The 27,905-nt window shown below is 39.5% G+C and overlaps 1 protein-coding gene across 3 annotated transcripts; it reads right to left on the bottom strand.

The window, feature by feature from the left end:
* Positions 1-1,543: 1,543 nt before the first annotated feature.
* LOC134004161 (constitutive coactivator of PPAR-gamma-like protein 1 homolog) lies at positions 1,544-25,489 on the bottom strand. Of its 3 annotated transcripts, none has more exons than XM_062443325.1 (17): positions 24,744-25,489; positions 22,538-22,784; positions 22,349-22,431; positions 19,430-19,558; positions 17,159-17,249; positions 15,521-15,618; positions 15,175-15,425; positions 14,016-14,106; positions 13,703-13,924; positions 13,427-13,598; positions 10,989-11,238; positions 10,677-10,791; positions 9,714-9,923; positions 6,798-6,996; positions 4,752-4,890; positions 4,555-4,672; positions 1,544-3,274 (listed from the first exon to the last, which is right to left on the bottom strand). In XM_062443325.1, exons 1-17 carry the CDS (start codon positions 25,215-25,217, stop codon positions 2,957-2,959), a joined length of 3,207 nt encoding a protein of 1,068 aa, XP_062299309.1. In that variant the 5' UTR covers positions 25,218-25,489; the 3' UTR covers positions 1,544-2,956. The 3 variants fall into 3 exon arrangements, with proteins under 3 accessions (XP_062299309.1, XP_062299318.1, XP_062299326.1); XM_062443334.1 differs by having other exon boundaries at positions 4,555-4,651; XM_062443342.1 differs by lacking the exon at positions 1,544-3,274 and adding an exon at positions 4,015-4,165.
* Between the last annotated feature and the right edge of the window lie 2,416 nt (positions 25,490-27,905).

Below are 27,905 nucleotides of genomic sequence, written 5' to 3'. Positions count from 1 at the left end.
ATTAAGAAGCAATTACTTACAATATTTAATTAGAGAAGCAATTAATTTGTGTCAAATATGACAAGATAGTCTTGTGAGTGTAGTGGGTTTTAATCATCTTTTTATGGAGGCAGGGGGGGGGGGGGGGGGGGTCTTTGATACCACTGTGGGAACAGCTCATAGACATTTGGGGACTTATTTTACCATTACATACATGTACATTTTGTACTGTTTGGGTGCAGGAAAAAAAGTTAATCAACAATGTACATCAAGTGGATATAGATTTGTCCACTGGGATACCATAGAGAACCTGGCAGTGAACATTTTATGATGTAGGGAGCTAAAACATACATCAAATATGATGAATGTTATTCTAAAATGTATAGGACAAAAACAAGACTTTTGAAAGGTCCTGCTGGGGAGTATTTTTAAAATCCTGGCTACAGCCCTGTATAGGTGACTGAGTATTATTCATGAATGAAAACTGATCTGTCACATCTCTACCTTCACAATGATATTCACAAACAGGCTTTGGTCTTTAAAGACCTCTAGATTTCAAAAGATCTTTCTGCATGACTGCATTCATTTAGTTTCATTAACATTATTACACAATAACACAGCAGAAATAATTGAACAGTTTTCAATCAGAAAATGAATTAGTTGAAGAAAACCTGTAGCTAGACTGGAAAAATGTCCTAGCAATATTAAACACTGACACGTGGACAGTTTATTCATATATATAGTGATGCACTGGTAATTCAGAGGTAGGTAGACTATGATGGATGTCATTTTGAGATTAATCGATTAATGTAAATAAACTATTAATTTATGCTTTGTCCCTATCATACATACAATATGTTTGATGCTGTACTGTACTGCATTGTCATGTCCCATACATTAAAGTCACCTTTACATAAAAATGACATTTCATTTTCAGAAATGATTTTTACAAAATAAATGTCATTTAATTTGTATATGTTTAATGTTACAGAATACTGTGTAAATTAATGTGTGTAAAGATTTATATCAAGCATGTAAGTTCATTCTTGTCTTTGGTAGTAGTTCATACTCAAGGTCCACTTAGTAGCTTTCCCTGAGCTTTCAACCATATCAATCTTTATCAGTTTGTGATGCTGGTGGATGATCACATGCAAAATTAATAGCCATTATTTCATCCATCGCACCTTTTCCCCCCAGCAGATCCATCTCAATGACAACGGAGCAAACTCAATCCTGTGATGAAGACGGTGTGATTGAATAGAAAGCTCTGGAAAAGGGTGATAGTTAGAAAACAGTAAGAAAAATACATTTTATAAAATTACAGGTAGGTTAAATAAAGTAATGCCATGATGTTGTTGTTTTAGCTTTCTGTTTTAAACCTTAAAAGTCATCATTTCATCATTTTGCCTGTTTGCATTTTGAACAGATTTTCTCACTGCTGTCTTTAAAAAATGCATGCAGGGATTTGTCAGTGAGCAGGAAAAATTAAATATTAATGCAACCATACTGTTATGGAAATGAGGGGGGGGGGGGGGGGAATAAACAAACAACCAATAACTTGTACTAAAAGAATATAGTTTTATTAAGCATTGTAGCCAAGTTGCCTTCAAATACACCACACCACAATCCGTCAACATTCAACCAAACCCAACAGCAGTTCATTTCTTTTACAATCCATGAGTTAGGAAGAAAAACTCTGATCAACTTACATAGAAGGTAACCTATTTAGCTTTTGCAGGAGGGGAAGGGGAGGGACTGGGGGGGGGGGGGGGGGGGGTACACACCATTTTTCTGATCACTAATGAAAGATGAAAAGCTTCAGGGGAATTAAGTGTAGATGTTAAATGATGGTGTAGAAGTAGAATCATGAGTGTTAAAAACAACACCAAAGTAAAATCTCAAAACTTGATCACTGGCTAACGTTTTAATTGGAAGGTGGAGCACAAAAAAAAAGGGGGTGGGGGGGGGGGGGAGTGAATTTGATTAAAGCTTTTTATGTGTTTTTTCTTTTTCTTCGGATATTTGACTAATGCGGAAAACAGCAACAGAGAACAATATAGTTTGAATACACTATTTCAAAGTGGCTAGATAACATGTTTTTGTTTTTTTGTTTTTTTAATTAAATGCAACAGAGGTCAATATCACAAAAAATGTTCAAGGTCAGAACAAATCCGTTACTAACAGTTAACACCTTTTAATGGGCTATCACTGATATTAGCGATTTTCGTAAAATTTCCGAATGGGCACAGTACTTGAAAGAGGATGAAAGGAAAAAAAGGACAACATGCATAATAATTACACACCTGTTCAACTGTGAACCATGCAGAGGGTTTTTTTTTTATGTTGAAGCGGTAAAACTACAGCCTCTCCATTTTGAGTATAAAAAAGAAAACCCGGGAGTATCGAAATCTTACGAGATGTTTCGCGTCCGATTTTCTCAAAATGTTACTTACAGCTAAATGACTGTAATTGTCTGGAACTAAATGTGGCTGAACTAACGGACACAAGCTGCTTAAATATAAACCAAACAATCTGATGATTGGAACTGTCTGCATTTAATTTTCCTCTTTTATAAGTTTGGTTTTTATTAAGCAGTTACCGTGACAACACAAAACCGATAACCGTACTATGGCTACGTACGTGATGCCAAGTACTTTGAAAGAATATCAAACCTATAACGACTACAATTTTTCATGAAGCTTTTTAATATTCTGATGGAAGGAAAAAAAAAAAAAAAGTAGCATTTCATAAACGTGTAGGAATCTTGTGTAGGTGACGAGGGAGCGAGCGGCTCCATGATCTAGCGCGTGTCATACGTCTTGTACGCTTGTGTTTGCTGAGAGGGTTCCGAATTTTCATCTCATTTCTCCGTCTGAGAGGAAAACATGTTTACATTGACTGTAGGCTTTTACGAAATTTCCAGATATTCCTAATCCTGTTCCATCTTTCATCCTTCACCCTCTCTAGAAAAATAGGCTTACTCTTCTTTTGAGACGGCGGCCTCCAGACCTTCATCTCTATGGCAGCCGCTGTCTACATTTAGTGCATTTAAGTGAGGATTAGTATTGCACGTCTTGGAGTCACAGCTAAAGGCACTTTCAGGTTGGATGAGAGCCGTGTGTTCCTCTTTATCTCCGTTCAGCTGGTCTGGCTCTTTGTCCTCCACCACGCCGTTCTCGGCGGCGGGGCTGTCGCACGGCGCGGAGGAGGATTTCTTCTCTTCCGGCTTGGGCGTCTTTCTCTCCTTCGCTGCGTCGTGTCCAGATGTATAAGTGGGTTTATAAGCGGGCTTATTCTGGCACAAAAGAGACATAAAAAATAAAAAAAAAGGATTTGAAGCTGTTGCCAAATAACACAATTACACGGCAGCGGTGACTGTGTTCTTCTTTTAAAATGATGTGCGACAGGAACAAAAGGCAGATGTGGGCTGAAAGTGCTGCTGACAAACAGAAACACTGAGGAGCAATGTAGAAGTTAATTAGCGGGGTTTTAACCGGCACAAAGACCTGCTGAGAGGCTGTTTAGCTCTGTCTCATCCCAATGCTGAAAGTTCAAACAATGACTGTGTATACTGTTGTTGCACCGTAATTACACAGTGAAAAGAGCAAGAGATGTATTTTGATCTTTTGTAAAAAGGATGTTCAGTCTATGGTGAAGCATAACAGAAACTGATATTATTCTGTATTCATCTTCATCATCTACTTGAACTATACTTTTTATTCTATTTTAATTTCCACCTTTTATGTCTGATTTTACTTCATTACATTTCCTCTTCATTTTCTTATCTTCGTTTTCCTCTTATAATACCCCACATAAGTGGGTTTTACCCACTTTATTTTATAGTGACTTTTATTATATTTGATTAATCTTTTATTTTATTTTGGAATTTTGAATTCTTATATTTTTATCCTACCTCTGGTGTCTCCTCAATGTATAGTTATGAGAGTTATGATAGTGATTCCTCACTTCCTGTTTTTTAGTCATCATTTATTTTCATTTTATTTATTTATTGTTTTTTTACTATGTTAAGCATTATGTATGAAAAGTGCTATAAAAATAAAGTCTGATTGATTGATTGATGAACAGTTCCAGCCCACTGACATGACGTCTGTTGTGTATAGTCATGGTGTCTGACAAATGCATCCTTGTGTTTTTGGTGACGCTGTGATCTTTCTGCCAGCACCACCTTCAGGGAAAAACATTTAGAAAAACAGCCATGAAAATTACTGAAACATTACAGCCACGTCAAAACTGCAGCATTGTCAGTTGCAGCATTTGACATTTGTACGGTGACACACACCGAATGTCGTGATGCCGCTCGCACATATGACATTTACCTGCGTATCAAAATTCAGAGGAGGGTGCAAAAATAAGTTCACTTTTGGAGTAAATGTGTAGGAGTATTTACAGTTTCAAACACATTTAAAGGCAAATGTTTGTGTATTTTCCCCTCAAATGGCTTTTAAACGTTGACACTGGCAGGTTTGATAACATGACAGCTCTGTGTGTAATTAACTGTAAGTATGAATCATTTTATCTGTATTCCACATAAAGAATGATTCATTACAAACTCACCAGGTACACTCCCTGACTCTTGAAGACCCGAGTGTGGTACCTGCCTCCCCGACCAAACGTCCGGATGACTGGAGTGGAAATCACTCCTCTCGGACGACTACAGGAAACAAAAACATATCTACATTACATATAAAGATAAATAATAATAATAGACAGAGCAGATTATAAAGTGAGTCATATTCTCTTTCTGTGCTTACCCTCTGTTTGGTCCTCCAACAGACACCACCTGGACAGGGAAGCCTCCTCTTCCTCGGCTGCGCCGAGTACCGGCCCACTGACCAACCACAGTTCCGGCTATCTCCAGCTTCCCGCCCTGTGACTGGATTCCTTGGATTCCTCATAAAAAAAGAGGACAATAAAACAGTTACAAACATTAAACAGTGACAGTGCATGTATGTTATTATACCACTCCCTCATGGTTGTGCAGCTGATCCAGGATGTTTTTTGCTCTGCTCTCAACCAGTGGAACAGATGGTAAATTTGGACCTGTTTCTTTTATACCACCAAAAAAATTTGAGCTACCTAAAAAGCATCATAGCCAGGTGAGGACTCCTCTCATTGGTCAGATGTGTCTAGGTCCACAATGAGAATGCAAACCAATATTTATGCCGTGTTCACCAAAATAAATGTATGATTTTTGAAGACATTTTTACTACAACATTGAATAGTAGTTAATACAACTGGACAACTTGCCTAAAGTTATATATTATATACAAATATTAAGGTTATGGATTTAGATCACTCAGCTGTATCAATATTCCTAACAGTGCTGACTGAAACTCCACAGAAAGGCTTCCACAGCTTCCTGCAGCACAATAAAGTGACACACCTGCCTCACTTGTGGTAGATGCAATCAATGGTTATAGATGTTGAACTAATGTGAAATAAAAAGTATGCAGTACTTTTGAATACCTTCTAAGGACTTTCTTTAAGGGCACTGAACTGTTTAGTTATCTCTGCATCCCAGCATGCAAAGTGCACCTGGTTACTCAAACTCTCAGGCTTGTAGTCGGGGCAGATGGAGGTCGGATCATGTTCTCACCACACATTAATTACCACAGAATTTGTTTGTGAGAGGAATGAGATCACTTCATCTAAAGGGTGGCTTTGCCACTGCTGTGTTCAGATTCACTGAGTCTCACTGTACGATTATAGTGGCCAAAAGAATTAACGATAAACAATATTATGGCAATAATTAGAGAACATTTGAAAAACATAACAATGCTATCAGTTAACTCGTCTTTAACTATGTTTATTTTGTTAATTGTGGAAAGAAACAGAAATGATTTAAGAAGTGTTGGATTATTTACACAATATTAACATGATAGCAATATTATTACATTTTCTAAATATCACGATTATCCTCAATACCGATATATCGTGATAACTCTCAGATGTGTCTGATTCAACCAGACTGAACAAGTTTGAAAACGCTCTATGTTAAAGTCCGTGTAAAGTCAATTCATTGATTTACTTCTAAACATATTATACAAGTTCCTATGTGTGCAAGCACAAATGGCAAATAAAGTTCTTGAATATTGACATGTTGGAAAATGGTTACAGAAAACATGTGAAAAGGCTGATAACTATGCAGTACTGAGTTGTGGAGATAGAGCCTTTAACTGTTTCTCACCCTCTCATTTTTCCTGATTTTCTGAGCCTGCAAAAAAGGGCTACCCCGTGACGTAGTGGCGTACACGCGTGACCATGGTCCCTCCCCTACTATATAAGACCCTGAGTCTGCTCTAACAGCGAGTTATTGTTACTACATCTAACGCTACTACTACTACAGTCTACAGTTAGCCAGTTATCTGAGTTAGCAGCTGAGTTAGCAGCCGAGCTAGCCGCCGAGTTCGCTGCCGAGCTAGTGGCAGAAAGCTCTCAGACGGAGCGTCCATGTTTGTGGTAGAGGTGGTGACTTTGATTGACAGGTGACACTTGGTAGGGGGCGGGGCTTCAGCGAATTCGGCGGACACGCCAACAGCGTTTGGGAGCAGAGAAAGAGGATGACTTTTACACAACTTTGCCTAGCCTAATTTCTTTCTTTTTTTTTAATCATTCAAATTTTGGCAGGGTGGTTAACAACACACTTTTCTGTGGTATGTCAAACTCAGAACACATATTTATTCTTACTTTACACAGACTTATAATCCTAATAATTCATGATGGTTTGGTTTAATGAAGGAATTAGAAATGATGAACTTTTAAACTAGCAGATAGTAACCCTGTTCAGCTGTGCTCACCTGACATCACCCTGGCTCTCCCCTGAGGTGGCATCATGGGGGGCGGGGGGTAGAAGGAGCCGTTGGGGGGGTAGAAAGGCATCCCGTGAGGAAGGGGAGGCGGTGGCGGCGGGAACGGAGGAGGGTGAAGTGGACGAACGAAGTTGAGACCTTCCAGGATGCTCTGACGCATCTTCTCCACCTTGGCGACCAGCTCAGCCTGAAAAGAGAGAAAACTGATCACAACTGTAACCCTTGACACCATTCCTGCTCTTTATCTGGTGAAATATTTTAACTCTGCCTTTCTCTAATGTTTACTTGTCTCAGTGTGAGACTGAATTTGACCTTTTCCAATTGTGGCTCAACACAAAAACTCTTTGGAGCTGAGTCAGCGCAGTTATTAAACTAAAATCAGCAGCTGGAAGGCATCTAATCAATATCAGACTATTGGCAGTGTTTAAGTGTCTCTTTTATTTATTTAACAGACTGGTACATTTGCTCAGCTGCAGGGGAAAAAGAAATGTTCCAGCACAATAATCAGAGTTGTTTGATCAAATTATTGGGGAATTAAACCATTATTCACCTCGTTGACATTTGAAAGCTAGCTGCTGGTAGAAACATGATTCATGAGCTCTGAGATACTAAAGATTTAACAGGGGAAAAAAGCAGGAAGAGCTTTTATATATGAGGTATAATCTAATGTGCTCCATCAATGAATCTATTGTGTGATAAAAGGCTCGTTTACAGCAGGTTTTAACATGTGATGTGTATCAGCATATCTTATCTGGAGAGGTAATAATGGCTGTTGGTGCAGAGGAATGCATTACAACAGAGTGTCATCTGGACACATCTGGACTGTGATGGTTCCCAGCCAGGTGGAAATAGAATCTTTGTGTCGGCTAGTTTCATTCACGTTCATATTCATATGATTCATATTCATGTCACATGTTACAGCGTCTGTGTGTATAGATCAGTGTCGTTTACTGACACCTGAACTGGTTGCTACAGATTTTTAGAGCCATTTTAGGCCTTCATTTTCATTATTGATTCATCTGTTGATTATTTTCTCGATTAATCTATTAGTTGTGTGAAAACATCCACAACCCAAAGATATTCAGTCTAATGTCACCAGAAAATATTCACATTTTAGAAGCTGGAATCAGAGAATGAATCAACTAATTATTCAGCTCTAGTGAATGTTATAATAGCACTAAAGAAACAGTATTTAATGTGTAGTAATGATTATTTTTGTATTAGTTAATGTACAGCTTCTGTTTTGATTAAAGGATTATAATTGATGGATGAGAAGTCTGAAATAAGCAGTCCAAATCTTGTTGTTTATTTAATGACTTAAACTGCTAATAATCAAAACATTTGTTCATTCATTCATTATTTTATTTTTCAGCAACGATGTCAATCAGTGAATAATCTATGTGTGAATGAATAACAAAAGCAGGGTTTGTGGAGTTTTCACTTCATTAAATTTAAGACCTTTTTAGTATCACACAGAATGCTGTTTGTCACCATACAGGCCAACGTATGACAATAAAACCTAATATTACTTATCAACTGCATGATTTATATCACTCAGTTGTATAATAAGAATTCCTGATAATTTAATGATCAGTTACCTGACCGGGACCCTGATAAGTGGTACAAAATTCATGGATGGAGTAAGTCATAACAAAATATTTCATTCACTGAGTTTATTGAAGTTCTTGTTCAATTTGACACTTTTCCAGTGTGAGTGGATGAGTATCTGAGCTGCAGTAGTGACGGTGTCTGCTGCAGGTCTGATGATGCTGATGGACTGAAACTCCATTAGAAAGGTTCAAACAGCTTCTTGCAGCCTCACACACAATCTAATATTACTGTCTAACTACAATTCAACATTTCTGACCTTTTACTACATTCTAAAGCCTTTTTTAAAGGAACTGAACTGTGTGTCTCTTCAAGCCCTGCGGATAACTGGACTGTTGAAGATGTACATATCTGTTTAAAGTTTCAAAGCAATATGATTGGTGTGAAAACGGATGAAAAGGCCTGAGTATGCTTGAAACTAAGTGCTTGTTGGATTGTCGAACAGCATGATATTTTTAACTTTCTGAAACAGACAATTTAACACAGTGACTGAAAAGTGTGTGTGTCTAATGTTTGAAAGTCTCTCATGTTGTGTCTCAGATGTCTTCTTCTGAAGTGCGTTCACACTGAGAAGTATGAAAAAATGCAGTGCACTGCGAGTACCTGTATGGTGCACTAAAAATGGTCAAAAAGTTGAGTGTGTGACTATGGACACTTCTCTCTTAGCGGTTGCCATCTTGGCTACGTAGTGGAAGGGGAGGGACTAATTTTCGAACAGGAAATGGTGTCCGAGGATGTTGTTACTATGGTGAACATCGCTGCATTATACAAATGTAAATTATACATGTGTTTTTTGCACAAAGCACCACTATACTGTTGTCACATATAAGCCATCTGTAGGTTTATTAGGTTGATTTAGCAGTCTGTAATGATTTGGTACCACGAAAGATAACACCAATGCTAACACTAGCTTGCTAATGCTAGCTTACCAACGCTAGTATGCTAATGCTAGCTTACTTACTAGCTAATCATCATTTCCGGTAAGTGTGCAACATCCATGTTTGATTTGAGACACTAACATGACGAAATTTGTGCACTACACAAGTACATAGTGTACACAGTGTACTACAAAGAAGTGTACTAACATACGTATGTGAGTTGACACAGTGTCAGCCTCTCTTTTTCATTGTATACTACCTTTCTGTGCAACAGCATTTATGTCCTTGAGGAAAGAAAGCTTGACACACTTTGTCCTCCTGATGCTGTTTGAACATGATGTTTGGCTTGAAGCATACTGAGGTCTTTATATGGAGCGCACTTTTTCAGACGTGTGTGGGTGTTGTGGATGAGGCTAACCTGACCGTCACAGAGGTCAATGAGCTGGGCCTTCTCCCTGTTGGCCCTGATGAGTTTACTCTGAAGCAGCTTGCCGTCAAAGTACATCCAGGGGCAGCAGTGCTCCCAGGGGATGGGCTGTCCGCACGCGTCGTTGGCGAACAGAGCCATGTCCACACCGCTCATGAACAGAGCGGCGAGCTGGACTCCCCGAGAGTCCAGGTTGTCGATCTGAAATAGAAACATCCACGTGAAAAGAACATTTTTTTAAAAAGCCATTATATTCCTCTAACAGCCCCAACTGAGCATTCAGATGAATGAAATGCAAAGCTAAGCAAAGAGCAAGCGTAAGCAGCCATCCCTATTCCCCCTCATTCACTCCTGACTTGCCCAAATACAGCGGTAACACAACCAAACTAAATCCAGCCAACACAGAAAGCCAGCAGACACAACCCTGGATGACCCGGCACAGCGGAGAACAGGCAGGCTGACAGAGCTACACACAGACACAACACGAGGACCAAAGCGCACAGCTCATGTGGATGGTTTACACACTCTCTCTCTTTCTCTCCTCTTCATCTTGAGTCCAAATGAGAATCTTCAGCGTCTTTAATAACTCGCTTGGAGACGTGGAGTTGATAAACCATCCACACGTGACACGAGAAACCCCCACCCTCAAAAGTTACTCCAAAGCTCTACGTAAATCCATCATTTTAGTGAGCAAAGCTACAGCTTTGTTAACAACGTGCCCGTACAAAAAAACAGCCGTTTTTGTCGAGCAGGTTGTTTTTATTTATTTTTTGTCTTCAGGAGATGATGAGTGTCCACAGAAACACCACGATACGGAATCTGGCGACGCTAGGCCAATTTCTTTCGGATGTGGATCCTGGTCGAGATATTTCGTGACTTTTTTTTTTTTCGTACGTGTTTCTCGGACACTCCTCATACGAAAAAAAACAAAAAAAAAAATCACTACAAAGTCACCTTCAGTTCCTGCAGCTGGTCAGGCTCATAAAGTTTAGGAGAAAGTGCTTGGGCTAGGAAAGCGTCAAGTTCGTTACGACGCAAAATTCTTACTCCTGGCCAATGTAACATAAACCTGAAGCAAAACACAGAAGGTTAACAGTGTTACGGACAGCAGAGACTGATCAACACTGTCTTCAGATATTCCCCCCCTCCCTCTCTCTATCCACTTCACTTCAATGAAACCTAGGCAGTGAAATCTACATCATCAAGTGCGTGTCAGGTCTGCGCTGTGGTTGGGTTTGTTTCGGTTTCGCTGCGCAGTCTACTCACCGCAGCACGCAGCACAGCACCATGAGGGGCGTGGGGACGTTGGCGGGGTTCAGCATAGCCGGAGTGTCGGAGCGCATGCAGGCAAGGAAAGCCCTCATCCTGCGGTTCTTGTCCTCCACCGCCTTCCCCAACCACAGCTTCTTCAGGTTAGGGCAGGTCCACTCCCTGAAGGGCAGAGCCTCTACCAGCTCTGGAGTGTGGGGAGACTTGCCTTTGTAGGCTGCCCACTCTTTGACCATCACATGTGTGTCTAAGGGAGACATAAAGGTCAATGTTAGCATTTATAAAGTGTACCTTATAAAGATAAAATGAATATACTGTAAATATATTTGCTGTTGAAATATTAAACATTAGTAACATTTGAAATGCACAATATAGCATCATTTTCTATGTGTAGGTTTTATGTGTATAGGCATCAGTGTTGGGGAGAAACTAGTTACATATAACAGTGTTACGTAAATGAATTACAAAATAAATGTAACTGCAATCTGTTAGTTACTGAGAAAAAATGTGTCATTAAATTACAGTCACTTATGAAAATGTTAATGATTACAAAGGGTTAAAAAGTTACATCTGAAGTTACACCTTAAGGATTTTGCTATTTTTTTAAATATTGGACATGTTACTGAATACATATATTGCTGTTTTTAATTCTTTGAGATCAATATTTTTTATATATAGTAAATAAATCATGACATGGGCTTATTTGGAGCACACATGGGCTTAAATGGTGTCACAGTACCAATTAAGATCATTTTGACTTATTTCATCAAATATCTTTATTTTATATTCCAAAATCTACATGAACTAATGAATTACATTTTCAAATGAGAGATAAATGTTGCTTTATAAGAAATGATCTCTCTTATAAATCATGTCAGTATTAATGAAAAACAGCTGAACTTAGATTTTGGTGCTTAATGGGACCATTTACCCTAAGAAAATTAGAAAAGTAATCAAATGTAATAAGTTACATTACTTTGATGAAGTAATTAAAATAGTTACATTACTTATTACATTTTAAATAGAGTAACTAGTAATCTGTAACCTATTACATTTCCAAAGTAACCTTCCCAACCATGGCAATAATATAGAGCCTCATTAAGTAAATGTGATGGTAATTTAAAGGAGTATTCCACTGATTTAGCACTGCACTGATGTATAGAGATTGGGGTGATTGGGGCTAATGTAGCCTGGAGCAACACTCATTTCTTTCTAACTCCACACACGCAGATTTGTTTCATTTTCAATGTTTGGCCTAAACCGTGTTCAGTGACATCACTCAAGGCTATTTGTAAGATTTCACACATCTTCCTCTGGAGACGCAAAATGCTTCATACTAGTTTTTATTTTCTCCACACATATGCAGTAGTACTCCCTAATACCTGGAAACACACGCTGATAAAATGTGTGAAATCTGCAGACTTCCTCTTTAACTGTGTAGGTTTCATTTCTGCATGAACAGTACAGAGTCTGATGTGAGTGATGAGCTGCAGCAGCAACAATTAAACTACAGAGAGATTATAAAAAGGGTGCGTCCTGCTCTGCTTTCAAAGATCACACATGTAAAGAAACACTGAAAGTCTTTAGTTGCTGTAGAGTTTATAAGAAATATGTGTGGTTTGGAATTCATCTGCACATTTTCTGTGTGAGGAAAGTTTGATTCATTAGTGAATGACAGATCTTAATCAGCTGTTTTTCTTCTCATTGTGTGATGTGCAGGTTTTGCAGAAAGGATATGTTTTCTTCTACATCCCACAAAAGTCGGTCAAAAAATGACCTCATATGTAAAAATGAAGCTGTGTTAAAGTTAGAGAATAGAGTTTGAACTTTGAGTGGAGGTTTTCTGGCACAACTTCACCTACTTCCAAGGTGCATGGAGAAGGAAAAAAGCTCCAGCAACACTTGTAGTAAAGAACTTTATTAATGGACCAGTGCATCTTGGCAAGAAGCCTTCATCAGGGTCAGCATAAAACACATTACAAGCGGTATTTAAATAGGGTAGTTAGAAGCAGAAAACATTCAAAAAAGTAAATATATACAAAAAATAACCAATAATGTGCATCCAGATATGCCAATGGGTTATCTACCAAGATGGGTAATTTCTTGATTTTTTTTTTTTTTTTTACCTATTTAAGTTTTTTTCTGCCTTTTAACTACCCTATTTAAATACTGCTTATAATTTGTTTTATGATGACCCTGATGAAGGCTGAAACATGTTGGTCTATTAATAAAGTAATTGTGTAATGATTGTTTAGTGTAAATTATGTTGGAATCATTGGACATGGGGAGATAACTGATAAAAAGAACCAAAAAAAACTGCATCACTGAAACTTTTAGGTTAGTTACTTCTTTATTTCCTGCTTTGAGAAGCTTGATAAATATTTGCTCAGGTGACGCAGTGACATTAAGGATCTCTCTGACTCGCAGGGACTCACATTCAGGGAGGCAGTTCTTCCTCATGGCGAGTCTCTCAGCCTTCTTCCGGGCCTCTGCCAGGCTGAAGAGAACTCCGTAAACATATTGACGGATGGGCCGGAACAGCTGCACCGCTGAAGGCAGGTCTTTATTAGCTTCATCTTCAATGGTGACGGAGAGCTTGATCTCTCCCTGCAAAGACTCACCGTTACCTCAACACCTGCATCACTTTTATCTACATGTGCTTTATTTGAATTCCTTTCTAATGATATTTAAAGTGAGAGCGAGTGCCTGACCTTGGTGACAACGTGGTAGATGTAGGGATACATAAGGCCCTTCTTGTGTCTGTGCTCCGCCACCCGCAGGACCTCGGGGGCCACGTCGGGCAGAGGTGGGATGGTGATGTCCATGTGGTTCCTGGTGGGCATGGAGAGCAGGGAGGGGATGTGGGCTTTCAGGCTGTGGAGACCTCCTGCCTGTGACGCGGGGTTCCCGGCAGAGGTCACGCAGAGTTCAGCCTGTGGATAGAGAGGAGGGGACGGAGAGGTTTAGAGAGCTGCTGGCTTTCTGATCAGGTCTGATGTGAGCTGTTCCTGATGATCCACTCACTTTTGTTTGGTCCTCCAGGTCCTCGGGTGTGTTTTCAGGATGAGCAGTGTTTCCATTTTGCTCCCATTCTCCCTTACAGTCGTTAACATGACTACAACAACATACACATCGTCACTTTCAGCAGGGTAAACATCACTTTTGCTGGCAGGTGTCGATGAAAAACGAACTGTACGATCATGAGTGAACTGAGTCCTCTCTAATAAAACCATCAGCTGATCACATCACATCAATTCCAGGAGTCACATTCTCATATTTCAAGAGTAACCCAACAGCCACAGAATATCTTGTTTTTGTTGACCTCCTTTGGTTTAACATGTCACCTTGCTGCAGTGATGTACAGATGTACTCCAGAAGCCTATGACATCACTGTTAAGTGTGATTAGATAATATAGAGATAGTTTGCCAAATTTAGTAGGTTATATCTGTTGTTTCTATGTAAGATTCATATTTACAAGTCATATATATTGTGTTTACTGAGCTACCAAAACAGTCACTTGAAAAACTACAACTAATTCAAATTCATAGAGTTTTAACTGAATCAAGTTAAAGTTCATTGGCATCCAGTATGTTTTAGAATAGATTTTAAGCTGGTTTGGAGACCAGCCTACATCACTCTGACTCTCCTTCAATCTTTCACAAGCTCCCAGATCTTTAAATACACACAATTATACACACAAGAAAACAGTGTAGCTTTCTTTTGTAATGCTCCAAAATGATAGAATAGTCTACCTAAAACTTTTTAAACCACAGCTTAAAACATATTTAATAAATCTGGATTTGAATGAACTACTGTCATTTTAACTTATTAAACTTTTTTTTACAAATTGTCTAATTTTATTTGTATTTGTTTGTTTGCTATTGTAATTGTATTGTATTTTTCTTTTTCTATGTAAAGAACTTTGAGCTGCATTCTTTGTATGAACGGTGCTCTATAAATAAAGTGTATTATTATTAAGTTTTATTATATACAAGTGGTGTTGTGAGTAACAATCACAACATGCCTCACTGATCACCATGTATGTGACTAGCACACACGCTTATAGCTTAGAAGTAATAAAAAAAACTGCAGTCTAGGAGAGAGAAAAAGAAAGATACTGATCTTCTGTATGAATGGACACAGTGGCATAGAGAGTATGAGGATGAGCTGTGTTGAACTCACTTGGCAGTTGTGGCTGAGCTCTCTTCATTCTCTGAGCAGGAGGACGTGGAGGAGGCGTTGCAGGAAGCGGCCTCTGTGCGGTCGGGGCTGCCGGCCTGTCCCGGGTTGATAGGCGAGGACCTCTCGTAGAGCGGTGTGTGCTTCCCTTCGTGAGGAATGTTGCCGAAGCTATTCTGCTCCGGGAGGCTTTTCGCCGCCGAGTCCAAAGGCGGACCGCGTTCTGCCGGAGGCTCCGGGTACGAGTGCTGGACCTGAGAGGGAGACAAAACACAAAAAGGTGTGATAAGTTCTACTGAAGCAGCTGTGGTAGATCGCTATTGGATGCAGTGTATTTTAACAGTCTTACCCCGGGTTTTCCAGGCGGCGGCACCTGTGGAATGTTGATCATTTTTGGAGATGCTTGTTGTGGCACTGCAGCAGGCACTCGCATGTGTTTTGGTCTGACTGTGAAATAAACACACAGATAGAACTTATTATTTTAGGTTGTTGACTTTCATATGAAAAAGGCATATAAAAACTCATCAGATGTCAGCTACATATACTGTAGGTCTGCTGTTTTGTTTGTGTTCAATTTTTTGCCAATATTTTAGCTTATTGACGCCATTAAAAGTGTGCAGAATTAGCTATTAGCAGCTCCTGTTTGCAGTGTAGTGGTGGATGTACAGACAACCATCACTAGGTTACTGTGACACTGAAGAATATGAAAAAATGTGACGATTCTCAAGCAAGTTCTGCAGCATCTTCTTTTCTCTGATGTCTTATTCTTATGGAGGATTATTGGTGATGGACATCAGAGTTAAGGTTATCATGAGGAAGTAGTTTCATGTCTGTGTGTTCAGGTTTGACTCAGTTATGACTCCCAGAGGTACAACGATTCTTGACTCTTCTTCAACTCATGCAGCGTCTTTGCTTCACTTTCTACTCTCCTGCGCCCCCCTGTGGACGCTTTGGCTTTGTCCTGCAGAATGTCTGCTTTAGACCAAACCCTGTCTCACAGTTTAAATGCCATCTAGAAATGTGGTAGTTCAAATGTGGAAGTCAGGACTCCACTTCTTTATCACACCCCATATTACAAAAATAAACATTTAGGCATGCAGCAGCAATACCCGGCAATGTTTTCTGGTCATGTATGAAATTACAAGCATTCTGAGACAATTTACACAGATTCTTGAGGAGATTTTATGCTACAAGGTACCAAAGTACTCCAGGATTATATACCTGGGTATGATACCAGGTGACATCATTCAGAAGAAGGAAATGTATCTCCTCAAAATGTTGATACAGCATGTAAAATGCCAAATGCCATCACAAAGAGCTGGTTGAAATGTGACCTTCCAAGCCCAGGACACTGACTGGACATTATAAAGGAAATATAATCCATGGAAAGACTAACCCACTATCTAAGAACTAAAGCAGGGAGGCTGGATTTGATACAGTCAAATGGACTGTAAAAAATGGACTGTATACAAGAGAAAAGAAGGGTTGAGTCTCCAGTGGACATGACAGTGAAGGGATACGAGTTGTAAAGAGAGCGTAGTTCCGCTCCCTTTATAGTTTGGATATTAACGCTGTGGTGCAGTGGATTATGTTTTTCTAAGTATATTTGAAAAAGTACTGAGGAGTACAGTGTATATTTCCTTCTCTGTCTCACCCTGTGATGGTAATCTTGTCCAACAGGAGCTTAAGAAAGATAAAGGTGTCAAGTTCTCACACAGTCCTGATAAAAGGTCTAACCAGGTAAAATAAGTGTAAACATGTATGTTTCTCCTCCTCCTCTCCATGCATATACCATGTGACATTTCTGGCACTGTAATGATACATATGGACATGGCAACGTGGGTTCTTAGCCAGACTGGAGCCCTGCAAGTCTATCTTCAAGTCATCTGTTCCTCTCAACATTTTACATAGCAACCTTTCCTCCTGCTGTGGATACGCTCCGACCAACAGTATTCAACAGCAGACCTTCACACTGTGCATCACCCACCTAAGTGTGGAGGGAAGTGAAGGGGTCTGCTGGCAGCTGAGTAGAACTCCACTGCCTTCTTGAATCGAATGACTTTGTCATCAGTGCAGGACTGAAAGAAAAATAAATAACAGCACAGTCAGAGAACAGCTCACACAGACAAAGAGCACTACAGCTAAAGATGCCATACATGCAAACATATTGGTTAAATAGTTCCCAACACAGTTAAAATGACTGAATGAATGAATGACTGAGTAGTGTACAATAAATAATTGATGTGTTTTATGCTGGTAATGAACTGCCAGCATTATTCTATTCCAGTACACACAGTTTGCAAATAGGTATTAAAACTATTTTTGGATGCTATTCTTTGACTGGTAAAACAAATTCAGATATTTTAAGTGGTTGAAATAAGAAATGAGAAGAGGAAATATTGACTGTGACACAGTATAATGCATGAATACACAGTGAAATGTGTGATGAAGCCACGTTATCACATTTTCTCCTTTTCACAGTAACACATTCATGACTCATTATCCTCTGTTGAGTGTGAGGCTGTACAGTCTTCACTGAATGTCTTTTGACTGGAAATTTAGTGCAGACACCAAAATGGCAACAAAAATACAGCTAGTAAAAACATTCATCTTGATTCCCTTTTTCATTGTTTATATTGATCCTACACCTGCTTGTCAGATTTATCTGTATATGTTGTGTTCTTTACTCATTTTATACCTGCTTCATGATATAATTGTGTAATATTTCTATTGGAATCTGCTCAGTGTTGTACATGTTTGGTAAAATGCTGCAGTTGCCTCAAAGCTAAATGCTAGCTTGAAATTAAGCTAACAACACTTTTTTAGCGCTACATTTCTGGAATCTCTTTTTCCAGAAACTTCTGTGAATAAAAGTAAATCTCTTTGGTTTCAAAGCACTGGTCTTTCACATAGTTCTTGGTTTCTATACCTGGAAGTTCAGTGTATTTAATATTTAATAAACAATAGTGAAAGATTAGAGTCAGCAACCAAGCTAGCAGCTCTGTGAGGCTGTATACAGTACTTTGAGCTAAATGCTAACCACATCCATGACGTTAACGCACACACATTGACAATGATAACACCCTGATGCTACACAGGTGTAATGTTTACCATGTTCAACATTTTGGGTTAGCATGCTATCATGAGAAGCTAATGAGAACATAATTAGTTTTGCAGGCATTTAGTTATAAACACAAACTGGACACATTTTTACCAGAACATAAAGCTAGTAGAAAAAAGTAAAGATGTTACCAAAGTTATTACAATTCACCCTGCTGGGAACAAGAATGTGTGAACCAAATATCACGGAAATCCATCTAATAGTTTGCACATTTGACTTCAAATCACAAATGTGAACATTACAGGAAGCATTGGGGAATCATTTAAGTCATTAGGATTCATCCTCTGGGGATCATGAAAGTAGGTCTGTCACAACAATTCAATTATCAACTTATCGTACAATAATGTAATTAGCAACATCATCATGTCTATATATAGACTTATCATATGATAGATGGACATGATCTTCATCATTTTTTTCACCTCAATATTGCCACACTTCACATTAGCAGCTAAGAGGCTATTCATGTCACATTAGCTAAGCAAGTGTAGCACCCACTCTCCAATCCCAACCCCCCCTGCATTATTATGCTATTATATTATCATTATATCGGTGGTATAAAATGATCTTCAAATGACAATAAATATCATTTATTGCAATTATTTTTGAAACAATATATCGTCCAACAAAAGTATTTATAGTGACATACATGAAAATCTCATCATCATTTCATGACAATCCATCCAATAATTGTTCAATTGATCAATAGTTGGTTCAAATAATAAAGCATGAAAATGATTCAATAGCCATGTAAAAGCATTCTTGACTTATTACATGTGTTATTTAGCTGTGAACCTCTAAGGATAGAATTGGTTTGTTACTGTTTAAAAGCTACTTGTGATTGTATGTTGGAAATATAGTCAGTTAAACAGCTCTCCTGCTGCTAATTCCTGCTGTCACTGTTGTTTTACTGCTGAACCATTTATTCATTAAAATGTTTAGCAACCTGAAAATGGGTCACCTGGAAATCTGTTTAAAAATCAAAGCCTCACACAGCCCAGCCTGTTATCGATCACTCCAACAACAAAAAAAGTATGTGATCAAAACAATCTGCATTACATCCATCATCTCAGCAGGAGACAACAGTGACTGTCCATGTTTTAATACAGAGCCAAAACCAGCTGTGCTCTTCATTACCTGTGAGTGCTTGAAGATGTCTTTAGCGATGGCCTCCAGGTCAGTGATGCCTTGGATGTTGCGGACGTAGTCAGCCACAGCCTTGATTACCACATCACAGGGTGGGAGCACAAGCTGGTGGGCACGCACCTGAGGAATGATAATACACTGAGGTCAGAACAGGTCAACCTATCAAAAGTTTATAGGGATTATTTTTAACATCAAGGTCCTGGTGCTGTTTACAATGCTGCATTTGCACCGTAAATCTCCAGTCAGTGCTGGACAAGATGTCACACATCTCATCAACATATTTATCATGTTTCCTTGAGGATGTCCGAACCATGAAACATGCATCACGCCGTTTTATCTTCCTGACAATTTACCTCTACGTGAACATCGCTCAGCCTCTGAGAGCCAATCGTGACGACCCGTTTATAATGAAAATCAATTAGCCAATTAAGACTGATCTATGAGTGTGTTTCCTGAACGTCAAAAATCAATGAGCTGAGGAGAATAGAGATTTTAATTACAGTACAAGTACAGCTAATGTGTCGGTAATTTTCAGATTATTCAATGTCCAAATAAAAAAAATTAAAAAGTCCTTGCACACCAGAAGACCTCAAAGACAAATGCAAAGGATCAAAAACTGCACCTTCAGGCATCAGGACAGGTGTTCTATCTACAATATACAATCTACAATCTATATAACTCTGTACTCCCCGAGACCTAACAGACTCATGTTCATGCTCTCCTGTGATTGGCCTAGCTGACCACACCCTGGATTTATATTCCACCTGCTCCGACACATCCTTAAAAGGTGGAGTTTTTGACCGCTACTAATCCTATGGAGCAATATCTTTATACGTGTCTGTGTGTTTGGTTTGAGCATGCAGGCAGCCTGATTTACATCCTGCTTATACAGCTGGTAGTTGTAAAGCTGCTGAAGAACGTAACAGCAAAGGCAGGGTAGGAGAAACTAATAGCAAGCACACAAAAGATGTTAAAAAAATTATTAGATGATAGGTCTTTTTAAAATCTGGTTTTGCAAATGTTCTATGAGGAACAAAAAGAGTTTTCTCACCAAAGCTACACTGGGCCTGGCTACTGTGGTTGGCTACAATTTAATTACTTTAGTTCCTCCTCACTGAGAGAGATTAATAAGTGAACAACAAGTGACAGCAGCTGCAGACTGAGACGGTTTGAACCGAGCTGAACGCCTTGAAATTTGAGCCTTTATAGCTTTGATTGCCTCAGTCCTTTGGCTATTCAATTCTTCCATTCCATGATATTCATTTATAAGCTACAATGAATGTATAAAAGCTGATATTTTGCGCAGAGTGATGAGAATAATTGGACTTTTTAATCTTCATTTGTTTAAAGACTGATTGGGTGGCGCTGTGAAAAAAGGAAAAAAGACCAGTAGAAACCAGTCGAGAAGAGTGAACGGTTACTGTGTGTGTGTGTATGTGTGTGTGTGTGTGTGTGTGTGTGTAATGTGTTAAATCACAATTGTATGCCACTGCTGTTCAACTTCTGTGCGACTGAAGCGAGGTAATAATAACCAACACAGATAACTGGATGGATGTGTGTTAAAATTTCAAAGATTTAAAATATGAAAGTGATGACATTCTCGAAGCCAAAACAAACCTCCTCTGTCGATGTAATTACTGGCAGAGATGAAATCAGCTTTTTAAAAAGGTCCTGAAAAGATATTTAGTCAGTCGGATTCCTTCCTGCATGGAAAAAAACATATTTCTGCCAGAATTAAATCTGTTTTGGTTATTTCACATCAGACGTTTCTGTGGTTTTTGTTTTTCTCGGCGCACTTGTCAATCATTTTAAGCGGGCGGGCTCAGCTGGTAGAACACGATGTCACATACTTGCATGCACCAATCAGGATATAGTAACAATTGAATTAGAATTTAATAACAGTTAGAGGGTTGTTTGCTTGTGTTTGCCAGGACTGTCAATCAAATCATATCTCACACGCACACACAAACACACATCACGAAGCAGATTAACTTGTTTTTGATATTTAAACCTGCATAAATAACAATAATGGGTTTTTTTGTGATGACTGTTCAATGTTATAGAATAATAAAGATTTAAAAGCAACTTTTTAGGGATTGCAGATTAGAGACGATAGTCTGATTTATGATGTCCTGTTGCGCTGCATGTGTGTAAAAGGTGCTCGATGACTGTACTGCGCTGTACTACATTTCCCATAATGCAACTCAACTGCATCATCACTCAGGTGCTATCATGTTGACAAAACATCATCCAGCTGTTTTCATGTGCTGAGCAGTAATCCTCATGATAAGATAACTGACCTTCATGTGTAATTCCCCTTTAAAAACACTGAGCTTTGCATTGAGAAAGATAATGACACATGCAGGAACGATACACTGACATTCCACCCTGTTCACACCTGGTGTTAACGTGCGTCTCAGGTGATCTGATCACTGGAGGACAGCTGTGAGTACAGGAGTGAATGCAGCCAAGATCAGATCACTCAGACCTGATTCAGAGGTGGTCTGGGTCACATATGACTACATTCTTTTACAATCCCACCCCCCGCCCCCTTTGCATTATTATGCTATTATATTATCATTATATCAGTGGTATAAAATGATCTTCAAATGACAATAATATAATTTATCGTGATTATTTCTGAGACAATGTATCGTCCAACAAAAGTAGCTATCGTGACAGTCCTACTTGTGCACGCACACCAAAGTCTTTACAAAATACTTATTCTTTTCAAATCCAGCAGACTAAACACAAAAAGCCAGTACATGCTTATTTGCATATAGAACGCTGAAGTGAGATATGAAATGCATGTTAACACCAGGTGTGAACAGAGCCTGTGACAACGATGTTCAAGCTCACTTTTATTACATTTAATTAACACTCCTGTCATTTTATTTAACACTTTTTTACCTTCAAAGATGCTAATGGATGCTCTGGACCAAGTAAGCTCCAGTGAAAGGCAGCCAAGTCTTCATCAGGCAGTATGTGATTTCCTAGAAAGCACAGACACATGAAAGCACAGTCGGGGTGAGCTCATTCTTGCTCTGAACTCTCCGTACTATTTATATTGTGTCAGCAGAGAGAGAGAACACCGCCTACCTAAAAGTGACGCAAAAATGACAAAACGATTGGGGTTGAGATCAAGCTGCCGAGCCACTTCGTGCATCAGGTACTGGCTGGTGGTGAGGCTTTTGCCGTTGCGGCTCAGTTTGAGGGCGTGGGCGCTGAAGTAGTACGGGATGTTGCACAGGGCGTAGTCCGAGTCGTAGGCCACCAGGCCGTGGAAGCCGTTCTCCCTGCATAAGGCTATCACTTCCAGGTGGTGGTCCTCGACGCTCTGGACAACCTGAGGAGGAACGGAGTCACAAATTAGGCGACAAATTGACCACATTACACATCACTGCATATTCACGATGATACCACCTTATAACTGTGAGCTTTAGATTCTTTAGCAAGAGCACCACAGTCCCACTTTAACTTCCCCGATACTTCAGCTAAGAGGTTCTGCCAGATTTTTTAATCTAACACCAGCGGTCTTTTTTTCCTACATTTAAAAAGGTACAGTGTATAGAATTTAGTGGCATCTAGTGGAACACACTATTAATATTCATAAGTATGTTTTAATTGGTGTACAATCACCCAAAAATAAGAAGTGTTGGGTTTTCGTTACCTTAGAATGAGCTCTTTATATCTACATAGGGAGTGGGTCCTCTACTACGGAGGCCAGCCATGTTTCTACAGTAGTAGAGAAAGGACAAACCAAACACTGGCTCTAGAGAGGGACCTCTATGTTTTTCGCAGCTTTACAATGTAGGTTCTCCTCCACGCTTGGAAAGGGGAGGAAGGTGTATTCATTCGGTTGTCATCTGCAACCTCACTGCTAAAGGCCACTAAATCTTACACACTGCTTCTTTAAACTTTGTATACCAGGCGATGCACAGAACTCATCAGGATCATTTAGCATTTATAAGCAGCACACAACTTAAAACTCCTCCTTTGGGCTGGAAGCTGCTGTATGAACAGAAAATGTTATATAAAATATGTCTTCATTAGGGCTGGGGATATCGATATCTTTAAAGGTATCAACCGAAATAAATTGATACCAAGTAGTATGGAAATGTCTCCCGTCAAATGATACCTGCAATCGATCCTTTTTGCACCTAGAGATAAAAAATATGACTATTTGTATGGACTTGCTCACAGCCAATCAACGCAAGCCTTTTTTGATTTAATGCGACATGTGATTGGCCCACTGCCACAGCAGCTACAAACTGTCTGTGGTGGTGAAGTCAGTGAATTTTCATTTTCAATTTAATTTTGTATTTTAATAAATATTAATAATTTGAAGACTTTCAAAATGCATTTGTGTAAAAATCAAGTCATTTAGATGTGGAGGAGTGGTACTTTATACAATGTAATACTTCTATTCACAGGATGGGTATCAAATTAAGTATTCAATTGGTATCAGTTTAACTTTAAGGATACTTGGTTTGGTACTAGTATCAGGACTTTTTAAGCGATACCCAGCCCTAGTCTTCATAGGAAAAAATATAATTGTATGAGCACCAAAAATGGCCTTTATCTGCTTATAACTACATTATAATTAGTTATAAACCATCTATTAAATATTGCTTATAGATATGAAATATGGGAGTTATATTCAGGGCTGCACCTTGCTATTATTTTCATTGTCAAGAGCTGATTGTCTTCATGGTTCACAATTTTAACATCCCGAATAACTTGTTTTGACCGGCCAAAAGATAAACAGTTAACTATCAGAGAAGATGAAGAAAGACAGCAAATATTCAACATTTAACCACCTGGAGCCAGTGATTTACTGCATTATTGACACATTAGAATTAGATTTTTCTCCCATCATTTTTCTGTTGATGGACTGATCATTTCACCTCTAATAATACTGGCTGAATGTGCCAGAGTGATTCATTTCTACTAATGAGTCAGTTGTTTTTGCTCTGCTACTACTATGCAAACACCTGGCTTTTTAAATTAATGATCAGACCCCATTCTAATGCTGTGTACATCATTCATACTGTGAGGTCTTTTCACAAGAAAACAGTATGAGTTGAGCTTTGCAAAGCAGGCCACTGACCCCACTGCTAACGCTCATAAAGGCCGCCTGGGTTAACTTGGCCCAGTGTGGAAACAGCTTTTTCTGATGGGTGAAGTTGGCACTGATGACATGGTGGGCAGCTAGCAGGCTAACCACAGAGCCTGCTCATGTCTGCAGGCTGGAGTCCAAACAGGCTCTGCTCAACAGGCACTGCCAGGCCGAGGTTTCACTCACCCCGACGCGGAACCTGAGGAGCGCCAGTCGGATGCAGTGGGCCATGCACACGGGAGGAAGGAACCATACTTTGGGCGGCGGGGTGCCCTTATTCTGGACGTGACTCATGATCTGCTGGGCGGTCTGCCTGTCGTTCACCTGCCGCTTGACCCACTCGTGAAGACGGCCTTTCTCCAGGGCGCCATTGAAGCACACCAGGAGCTCAATGTTGCCGCTGAAGCAGGCCTTGGAGAGGGCAGCCAGGTAGCCGAGCATGTGGTTCCACTGGCCCCCGCTGACCCAGTCGGTGTAGAAGCCTCCGTAGAGCCGGTGGAGGCAGTTCTCCGCGTCCACCAGCAGCCGCAGCGGGCTCTGAGGGGGTCTTTGCCGGCCACCTCCTACCATACTTCCCCGGGCCAGCTTCTGGAGCTCCACCGGCACCACGGCGCTGGCGCAATGCTTCTCTATGTACTCTAGGAAACCCTGAACACCCATGCTGAGCTTATTACAGAAGAGACGGAAACTTAATGGTGACTGTTAAAAAAAAATGAAGCGAATATTAGAGGAAAGTAAACCGGTGGGGGGAGCAGTCCGCCTCTCCCGCTGACTGAGACTGACAGCCGGCTGGTTACCTAGGAAACTGCAGGAGGTGGAATAATTTCGAAAGAAAGCGGAATAAGGCTATTTAGACATGGTCAGATTTTGGTGTTTTTGGTTCATGGCTGTTAGCTGCCATGTGTCAGGTCACGGAGCCATGTCTGAGGCTGAGTCTGTCCGCGGGGAGAAGGAGAGAGAGGAGGGGGGGAAACACATGACGACATGACGCACGGGTACGTTCAAAAGGCACCTAGCGATCCAAGAGGATTCACTGATATTTACTTCCGCGTTTGCTTAATTTCAAAACATACAGAACAGATGAACACGGCACCCAAAAGCAACACAAAACAGAGCACAAAGTTTTAGGAAAACTTAACCTACAATTGGGGACAGTGCAACAAGCTGTAAACAATTACCCCCTAAAATTGTTACCGCCCAACGTCTACAAAAAATGCCATGTGGATACCACAACATTCCCAAGGTTTTAAACAAGACAGGCCAAATAATCCTTCAAATGCTCTCATTGTCACATTCAAGCTTGGCTTTAACCTTAGCGAGAAATGTTTTGATGAGCCCCCATTGACACGAACCGGCTCAGAGTTCACAACAACAAAAAAGTAATCACATATGAATAAAGAATATGAATATGAAGCACGTTTGAATGCTGTTTTTTTATTTATTTAATTAACACAGGTCAAATTTGTATCAACTGCAAAAGAAAAAAAGATGCATTTTTTTTCTATTTTTTGATACTGTGGCTCACATCAGGAAAAGTCTGGTTAAAAGAAATGTGTATATGGTGTTTTTAAAGCTCTCAAATGTAAAAATGGGTCCGATTTGACCCTAAACAGTATGTAAGGGTTAAAAGAGGCCAGCTAAATAGGCCTAAACTACCCAGGTGCAGATAGTTACCTGCCCACTGGCCCCTGTGCCAACAACCTCTTAAGCAAAACGGTGAGAGGGATGTCAAAGTGCTGAGTAGTTAGTGTATAATTTCTTTATCAGGACTTTTCTTTTTTGCTGAAAACAGCAGTTGCTGCAGAAATAAAGTATTATTAGAGCAGTGAGACTGAAGCAAAATAGTAAATGTACATGGATAAACTTCCAAACCCTCTGAACACCTCTCAGTTTCAGGAGTTTACAGCCTATCGATGATGGTTAAGCAACACTTTTTTGCCCCATGCAGTTCACAGGTTATCACTCTGTAACACATTACATTTGATAGGCTGATGTGGGCTACCACTACTGAGACCCAAAGGCTGGATGTGAACTATCTTGACAGGTTTGAATCTTTAGGTTTTGTTTCCTGATTTGTGGTGGGGTCAAAGTGGAAGCAACCAATCAGCAAGCTGGTAGTTTTCCCAACTGTTGTAGCAAAGAGTTTAAAGTGAATTTAATGTCACCTAAGACTGGACCTTCAAATGACTGTAAGCTCACCTGACTTACTGTACAGTAGAAAGAATAATAAGTGCTACCCAACCTTTGCAGTGGGATTCAACAGATTTTCAGTATCAGCCTTCTCAGCAGACTATGAGAATATGTTTGTATCTTGTCACTGGAGAAGGTCATTATAAGCAACAACAGCTTTTGCTCTGGACATGTTAAGAGAAGTCCACAATCTCTTTTTATGATTGTTTGGTTTGGCTTTATAATTACAATTGAATACAATTTAAAGTTGAGAGAATCAGATAGCTAAATTGCACACTGATACATTTGTGACTTTGATGTTATACTTCATTAAATGACAAAGCAGTCATAAAGTAAATTCTAAATGTCTCATGTAGAGAATCAGAGTAGTCGGAATAAGTCATGAGTCAATGAGTCATATCCCTGATAGTGTCGCTAGAGGGCAGCAAGCAAGCAGTGAACTGAGTGTGTGCAGCAGTCATTCAGTTGTCAAGTTGTCCTTTACTTTTAACACACTTTGTTATCTGAGTTTTTCAGCCAGTATGATGGTCTAGTAGAGGCCTTGCATTGACCAACAGATCAGATTCAAGCAAAGTGTGTATATACTGCACACCATACTACTACTGATTTTGTACTATAAGACCTATAACATTTTGTTCCTTTCCTACATTTGCAAATTCACAATCACATGTGTGTGACTTTGAAATGAGGTAATATAATGAGAAGGCTTGTCATTCCTAAATGAAGCAGAGCGATGTGAGTGCAAGCCAACAGCAAAGGGTAAGGTGAATTTATAGAGTGATTGACTTTATCATTTTTTTGGCACACTTTACAAATAATACAATAACATGATTGTCTAATAACTCCCTGATATTAATTCAAAATAAAATATCTGAAATTGAATATCCCTCCCACCGACCACAACATCTTTTGTTAAATATCCACAATTATCAAAAAGATGAGTCTAATCTCTTGATACATGTGGAATATGTTAAGTACAGTAACTGAGGATGCAACAGTGGAGTAAGAGGTTCATTTTAAGTCAATGTTTGTGTTAGGATTAAGCAAGACACAGAAGTGTTACCAACTCCAGTGTCTCTGTTGTGTAATGACACAGACCTCTGATCATTTCCACAAAATGAGCAATAACGTAAAGTGGTACCTCTGCAATGTAGTATT

The sequence above is a fragment of the Scomber scombrus genome, chromosome 3 (assembly GCF_963691925.1).
Source record: "Scomber scombrus chromosome 3, fScoSco1.1, whole genome shotgun sequence".
Lineage (NCBI taxonomy): Eukaryota > Metazoa > Chordata > Actinopteri > Scombriformes > Scombridae > Scomber > Scomber scombrus.
This window is presented reverse-complemented; position numbering and strand designations above follow the sequence as displayed.